General features: G+C 45.1%; 2 protein-coding genes across 2 annotated transcripts; one reads left to right on the top strand and one right to left on the bottom strand.

Moving 5' to 3' along the window:
- The first annotated feature begins 283 nt into the window (after positions 1-283).
- Positions 284-4,209, top strand: LOC124651316. The gene is made up of 4 exons (XM_047190413.1): positions 284-355; positions 2,190-3,086; positions 3,393-3,542; positions 3,754-4,209. Exons 1-4 carry the CDS (start codon positions 341-343, stop codon positions 4,153-4,155), a joined length of 1,464 nt encoding a protein of 487 aa, XP_047046369.1. The 5' UTR covers positions 284-340; the 3' UTR covers positions 4,156-4,209.
- A 1,395-nt stretch (positions 4,210-5,604) lies between these two features.
- Positions 5,605-6,552, bottom strand: LOC124655047 (polyubiquitin 11). Its single transcript, XM_047194015.1, has one exon. The coding sequence runs from the start codon at positions 6,513-6,515 to the stop codon at positions 5,826-5,828; it is 690 nt and encodes a 229-aa protein (XP_047049971.1). The 5' UTR covers positions 6,516-6,552; the 3' UTR covers positions 5,605-5,825.
- Positions 6,553-7,300: the final 748 nt, after the last annotated feature.

Here is a 7,300-nt window from a genome sequence, read left to right as displayed (position 1 = left end):
GGTCATTATGCGTCGAGCTTAGGTTTGGGTGCGGAGGCATGTTTCAACCGCGCGGTGGTAAATGGCAGCTCCACGTCCCGCTTTTTAGGGAGCTTCGGGCCCGTTTGCGTCGTCGTGGGTCTTGGACCATAAGGGGAGCCCAGCCCATCTGATAACTGTTATGTTAACCCGTCGCTTCTCTCTGCATCAAAACCATCTGCGTCCCCTTCTCCCCGGCCGCCGGACAGGGGTTCGACTGCGACGAATCGCCGGCGGAGCGAGCCCTTCCTAGCCTTGGAAACCGCTTCTGCTGGCTGTACACAGCCACCACGCCCTCGCCATCGCCGCTAGGGAGCTCCACATGGGGGAGAGAGAGGTGCGTACAGAACAAAGAAATCATGTGCTCTTTCGCACGTGTGCAGTTCGGCTGCACGTAAGGTGGTCGAACAATGTCCTGGTCCAGTAGTTCACGCGAGGATTAGATTGTCCAATCCGAACGGACTCTGCCTTATTGGTTCTCGTAAACAAGTGGAAACTTAACTGGTTACCACTTGTGTTGCGCCCTCTGAGAAGTGTAGGCTTAGTTTGGTAACAAAGTATTTCTAAAACTGTAGTATTACAAAACTGAAGTATTTCAGTGCATCGATAAAGAATACTTCAGTTTCTTGATACCACAGTATTTCTCAGTTTTGGGCAATACTTCAAGGTATTTGGGAGATGGCTATTTTACTGTACCTTTGACTCGTTGTTCCGTTGCATGCAAGATCATTTTGACTCATGCGAGTGCATAGTTGTGTCATAGCATTCCATCCTTCTTTAGTCCACCCATTTTGGCCGCGGAACTTTCCCGCATCGTCATACTCCTTCATCATAAATACTAGAAAAGATGTTTGGCCTAAAGTCCATGATGCTCTCTTTTTTTCTGCAATAAGTGTATTTAACATTAGTCATTATATATATTGAGACAATATGACTTCACATTGCGAACATAAATATTTCTGATACACACTCTGCAAGATCATAAATAGTATAGCCTCACTATGTACCACCCGTTCACACAACTACTAAGTTAAATAGTAGATTTCTATAACATTTCAATTTAATGTTACCTAGCTACGTAGAATGACAAATGAATGTTGGCATCTGTGAACACCATCTACTACTACAACAAAATTCAATCGGTGTAGGACAATCGGTAAGTCATAGAGGAATATAAGGCATCAGGCAGCTGGTTGAATGCATAAAACTAGAAACGATAGGTGCATGTTTCCTGTTAGCCTAAGCAACATTGTTAGTTAATAATCACATGCACCTGCACAAGGCCATGATAAATTGCAGCTAGCAGGTGATCAGCCGCACTGCCGCAGCAGTTATCAGGATAGCATGTCAGGCGGCTTGCCTCCATGCTCCTGTCCACACTACTATATACTAGAATCGGTTTCAGCGAGAGGAGAATTAAACACGCATCTACCAAGAGTTGGAAGCCACCATGTCGACGAACCGATCGGAATAAATCTACACTAATTCATGTCCTCGATCTGCATGGCCGCCCAGCCGTGCCGCTCGCCTACTCCCTCCGCGCAGGCGCCTACGGCAAGGTAGCGCAGCAAGGCCAATCGGCCTGCTTTTTCCTGCAGTGGCATGCCCAGCGTCACTGCCCGCCTCGGTTCCCCCATCTCCACGCCGGTGCAGCGATGGCGCAATCAAGTTGGAAAAAATCATGCCATATATTCCCACAAGAATAGACCAGACCAACCTTCTTTTCCTTGTGCTGAGCTTCCTTTCTTCATGGATGAGGAAGACATCGCCGTAGTTAGCCGTAGACGAAGAGGGTGCGAGGAGGCAGATGCGTTTTTCGCGTTTCACCGTTTAGGAAAAAACAGGTCGGGGCTGAAGTTTAGAATACGTCAAAAAAACTGAAAGATTGGAGATACTTCCGTTTCTAAAACCAACTTATTTGTTAGACCCAAACGCTCCGAAGTATTCAATACTTTATTATTTTTAGATACTGAAGTATTCCTAAAATACTTCAAAAAAACTTTGCTCCCAAACAGAGCCGTAGTGTCAGAAGAAAATAATATTACTTTGCACCACTTATCTTTTCTATTCCAGTTATAAACTAAAGAAACTCATTTCTTCTCGTTTGCTAATTGCTTGCCCGTGTTGAATATTTGGCACCTATGTGAATGGATGGTCTGCTTCTTTTGCAGGAAGCGCAGGGCGTAGACAGGCTCACCATGCTGACTGATGACATCCTATTGTCTATCCTGGGGAGGGTCGACCATGCCGCGGCAGCAAGGACCAGTGTGCTGTCGAAGCGGTGGAGGAACCTTCCTTGGTTGCTCCCTGAGCTCAACCTCCATGTCAGGGATTTCCTGCCTGCCCCATGCCCGAACCCCATTGAGGTTCAGCACATGGGTCGAGCAATGGCCTCTCTAACTAAATCAACCAGTAGCTTGCTGGGTAACCGCCGCAGTGACCGCACCATCACAAGACTTTCCCTTCAGCTCTACATGACAGGAAATCGCTCGCGTGACATTGGGCTGCTAGTCAGCGACGCCATCGACGGCGAGATGGTAAAAGAGCTGCACTTTGCCATTATTGATGAGAAGGGGGCCAACGACTGCGAAAATGAGGATATGCTAAGGCAGGCTCTGAGGGTCGACAGGTTTTTTAGCGCCTATCCGAGTGTGCTATGTTGCCTCATGAGGCTCCATCTGGTCAATGCGCGCTTTGCTGACTCGGATTTACATCACCTACTGTTTGACTGCGGCAGCCAACTGCAGCACCTTAGTATCGATAATTGTGACACTGGAGACTGTTCGGTATGGCGGATAGATGCGCCAGATTCAAAACTCAGAATTCTCGAAGTCTACTTTCCCTGCTGGCAAAGACTCGAGGTGCTCTGCCTTCCAAAACTAGAGAGGCTATCTTGGGAGGGTTGGTTTTATTTCCATGCCCCCTTGCTCTTTGGTTCTGTCCCAGCTCTTAAGGAATTGTACCTCTTAAATCTGGCAACTCCTAATCAAAGGGGCTTCAGTTTAGCGGAGGTACTGCATGGAACGACAAATGTAAATACTCTGACATTAAACTTCGTAGGGGAAAAGGTAAAATGATACATATTTTTTCAAGTACTTTGCATATTCCTATGCACCATATATTGTGAATGTGCTTCTACCTACTATATGATTCAGAATAAAATCACCATGAATGTTGAAGTAACACTAGTTGTATATGAGCTAGGAGTGCAATATCATGCTAGTTTTACCTTTGTCATATCTTGATCCAGATATTTGCTTTTGTTTACGATTGTCAGGAAGCATCTGATTTATTAGAAAATTTATTAACCTGGTTAGCACATAATTTCCCTCCATACATGCAAACTGTGTCATTCTTTGCTTGTATATTACCAGCTTTGGATACAGCCAGAAGGGAAGCAACTCCGGGATGCATTCAGCAAGCTTAGGAAGTTGTGTATTCATGGCATCTATGTTCAATTTGACCTGTTCTGGACAATGAATCTCCTTGAAGCTGCTCCATCTGTTGAGATATTTGATGTCGAGGTAATTTTACTCATTCCTTTTCGATTTCTTACTGCAACAGGTACTAGCCTTTTTCCAATATAACTCCTAAATTAAAAACACCATCACAATAAGTCTGGATCCGTCACTTTTTAGAGTTTCTTCAGTTTAGAATAGGCTCTCATTGTCTTGAAAAATAAGTGGTAGAAACCCTAGCATACCCTTTATGAATAGGTGTTTATGCTTCATTCAGGTATACGAACATCCCTGTGAAGATGTTACAGAAGGACGAATAGAAACTTTCGGTGACAGAGTGAAACCTTCATGGGAGATGCCTCGGTTCACAAGCTCTGGTAAGTGGCAATTGAAAGAACTCCTATTTGTTGGCTTTAGGCCCAGTCTGGAGCAACATACCTTGTTTATTCGTGCTGTCATGGATCGAGCTCCAAACTTGAAGATGGTTCTTATCAAAGACTACAAAGAGTCATGTGAATGTTGTGAGGCGTTGGTTCCAAGGCCTTCTCCGGCAGGAGGCACCTTTCCAAGGGACAAGGCTGAGCAAGAAACGATTGTCAACCAACTTAGAGACAAGGCCTGTTGGTCCTCCCCACAGATAATATTTAGCAGCGGTTATTTGATTTGTGGCACTTACTGAAATCTGAATGATTTCCTTTTTTTTGTATGTTGAACGCGAGTTCATTTTGTTATTTCCTCGTCCTATTGGCAGCTTGTCTTCACATTCTGCAAACAAAAGCAGAAAATGTAACAGTTGACTTTTTTTGGTGAAGCATGGCTTCAACCTGTGTTGCCATGCCCGGAATGGATTGACACGCTTCACAGGAAATCTTATCACTCGCCCGTGGTGCTGAATACAGAGCAGGTGGATGGGAGATGCAAAGCCACATTTTTGTGGTGTATCTTTTAAATTTTCCTTTTAAATAGATTTCTCAGTGTTGTTTCTCAAAGCTGGGATTGAATTCAGAATTCAAAGTTTATGCCATGATGACTCATTTGTTTCAATAGTTTCGAAAAAGAACCTGAATTATCATGATTGTTGGTGCTACAGAAGTACTCCCTCCGGTCGGATTAGATTGACGCGGGCCTATGCACAAAATACACATGAGCTCGTAATATCTGGCATCGATTAATTGGTATCATTCAAGCATTGATACCAGTTGTTTACGCGGAAGCTTCTCAACACTCGCTGGACCTGAGCTAGGTCTGTCTGTTTTTCCTTTTTATAAAATTGATCTGGAAGTTCTTTCATGCTGCACTGTCTGGGTGCTTCTACATTTCTGGACGGATGTAGAGAAAATCAGTTTCATCTCACGCTGAAACAAAGAGTATGCAGATGATTATGTTAGGATAAGGATAATTTACTCATGATACACTTACCAAAATCAACAATTTGCTGCATCAAACATATTACCCAGGACCGGCAACGCATAGAACAATCAGGCGTCCTCAGCAAGGCAGCACCGTAGAGCTTGCAAGCGAACACTAAACAGAAAATTCTGCCATTTCACGTCGCATGAGCACCAACGCGACAAGCGGGAGAAGCCGGACATCGGGACATCGTTGAGGCAGTTTGATAAGCTCTCAAGTTAATGGTCTCCAGTTTGATAAGTTCTCAAGTTAATGGTCTGAACAAACAACAAATAAACTTGCACTAACACACTTGAACATCGAGAAAATAATCATATGGTTTATCATGCTCTACGAGAAGAACAGTTTTCAAGTTCGGAACGAGGCCCATCACTGCACTTACAAACCGTGTATTTTGATTCAGCCCCGGCCTAGAGCCAACAAACTGGAGCTCTCTGAATTGCCCATTCCTGAACCTAGGCATCTCCCATGAAGGTTTCACCTTTTTATCACCATGGTAAGTTTCTTATCTTCCCCCCTCAGCCTTGTCGCATGGATGTTCAAAGATCTGAGCGGAAAATCTCACTCTCTTATCTGGTTTAGATACTTTGATCAGTATGCAGGGCAAAAGCTGAGATAACAAACTCCAAAAAAGAAACACACAGAGCAGAGCAAATACAGTTTAAAAAGCATGAAGAACGGCAATACTACATGGCAGCAAGAGAGGTCACAGATGGTATTGCGCAAATTGAGGGCTCACTTATTCATTCATTCAATCTGCTGCACCAGCGCACAGCACAAGTTTGTAGATACAGACAAACACAAGACTAGACAACATCACCGTAGCAACAAAGAAAACACCAGACACAGGACACGCCAACATCAACTGCAGGACACAGAAGGCCACCGGACTTGTTTAGTTGTGAACCCAGACACAGAAGCAACTCAATGGCCAGGCAATTACTGGCCACCACGGAGACGGAGCACCAAGTGAAGGGTGGACTCCTTCTGGATGTTGTAGTCTGCCAGAGTGCGGCCATCCTCAAGCTGCTTGCCGGCGAAAATGAGGCGCTGCTGGTCCGGAGGGATGCCCTCCTTGTCCTGGATCTTCGCCTTGACGTTATCGATCGTGTCAGACGACTCGACCTCCAGGGTGATGGTCTTGCCAGTGAGGGTCTTGACAAAGATCTGCATGCCTCCGCGGAGACGGAGCACCAGGTGGAGGGTGGACTCCTTCTGGATGTTGTAGTCCGCAAGAGTGCGGCCGTCCTCGAGCTGCTTGCCAGCGAAGATGAGGCGCTGCTGGTCCGGGGGGATGCCCTCCTTGTCCTGGATCTTAGCCTTCACATTGTCGATCGTGTCAGATGACTCGACCTCCAGGGTGATGGTCTTGCCAGTGAGGGTCTTGACGAAGATCTGCATGCCACCGCGGAGGCGGAGCACCAGGTGGAGAGTGGACTCCTTCTGGATGTTGTAGTCAGCAAGTGTGCGGCCATCCTCGAGCTGCTTGCCAGCAAAGATGAGGCGCTGCTGGTCCGGAGGGATGCCCTCCTTGTCCTGGATCTTCGCCTTCACATTGTCGATGGTATCAGAGGACTCGACCTCAAGTGTGATGGTCTTGCCTGTGAGGGTCTTCACAAAGATCTGCATCTGCAAGTAAAAAGTATACCAGACCCAGAATAAGTCACACGGTAAAAGGGGATATCTACAAGAAATAACGAATTCATAAACAAATTCATAAAAAAAGTAGACCGGACCCAGGATAATTCACACGGTAAAAGAGGAAATCTACAGGAAATAACCAGTTCATAAACGAATTCATGGAACCAGAAGGCAACTATCCAACAGATATGAAATCATAACTACGAATCAAAAAAAAAAATCTAAATAGGAAGATGAGCAAACGGAAACCACTAGCTTTGTTTTAGCAGATGCAAGTCAACAATGTCCAAATAGGAAGCTGAACAATCGAACACGTCAAAGCTTGTTTTAGCTGGGCAAGTCAACAATGTTTAAATAGGATGTTGAACAAAGGATAGGGCTAAGCTTCTTTTAGCAGGTGCAAGTCGTAGCAGATTTATGTATGTCTGACAAAAGCTAAAAGTATGGATGAATCAACTAACAATATCGTCAATTCCGCATGATTTTCAGAGTATAACTTCACAATTGCTGATCCTACAAGCAACTACAAGGCACGGCTAGATAATTTTCCATGCACAGATCAGGCATATGGGGAATAAAAAAGGGTAGACATCATGAGCTCTATCATGTATGTCAGAAACCTAGAACGAAGAATCAAAATCAATCGAGCGGAACCTATCAGCTATACCTACACGGATGAACAGAACCGGCATCAGTCGCATCTCAAATCGGCAGATCTACGCAATAATCCAAAGCATAATGGAGAGACGATTTCACGAAACCCGACCACCGAG

Source organism: Lolium rigidum, chromosome 5 (genome assembly GCF_022539505.1).
Source record: "Lolium rigidum isolate FL_2022 chromosome 5, APGP_CSIRO_Lrig_0.1, whole genome shotgun sequence".
In the NCBI taxonomy this organism is placed as follows: domain Eukaryota; kingdom Viridiplantae; phylum Streptophyta; class Magnoliopsida; order Poales; family Poaceae; genus Lolium; species Lolium rigidum.
This window is presented reverse-complemented; position numbering and strand designations above follow the sequence as displayed.

What these genes read in the sequence shown, in the direction of transcription:
- LOC124651316 (XM_047190413.1), top strand. An exon ending in TAAACTTCGTAGGGGAAAAG is followed by an intron (nt 3,087 to 3,392) that starts GTAAAATGATAC and finishes GTATATTACCAG; the next exon opens with CTTTGGATACAGCCAGAAGG. An exon ending in TTGAGATATTTGATGTCGAG is followed by an intron (nt 3,543 to 3,753) that starts GTAATTTTACTC and finishes TGCTTCATTCAG; the next exon opens with GTATACGAACATCCCTGTGA.
- LOC124655047 (XM_047194015.1), bottom strand. Translation starts at nt 6,515, where the DNA reads ATGCAGATCTTTGTGAAGACCCTCACAGGCAAGACCATCACACTTGAG.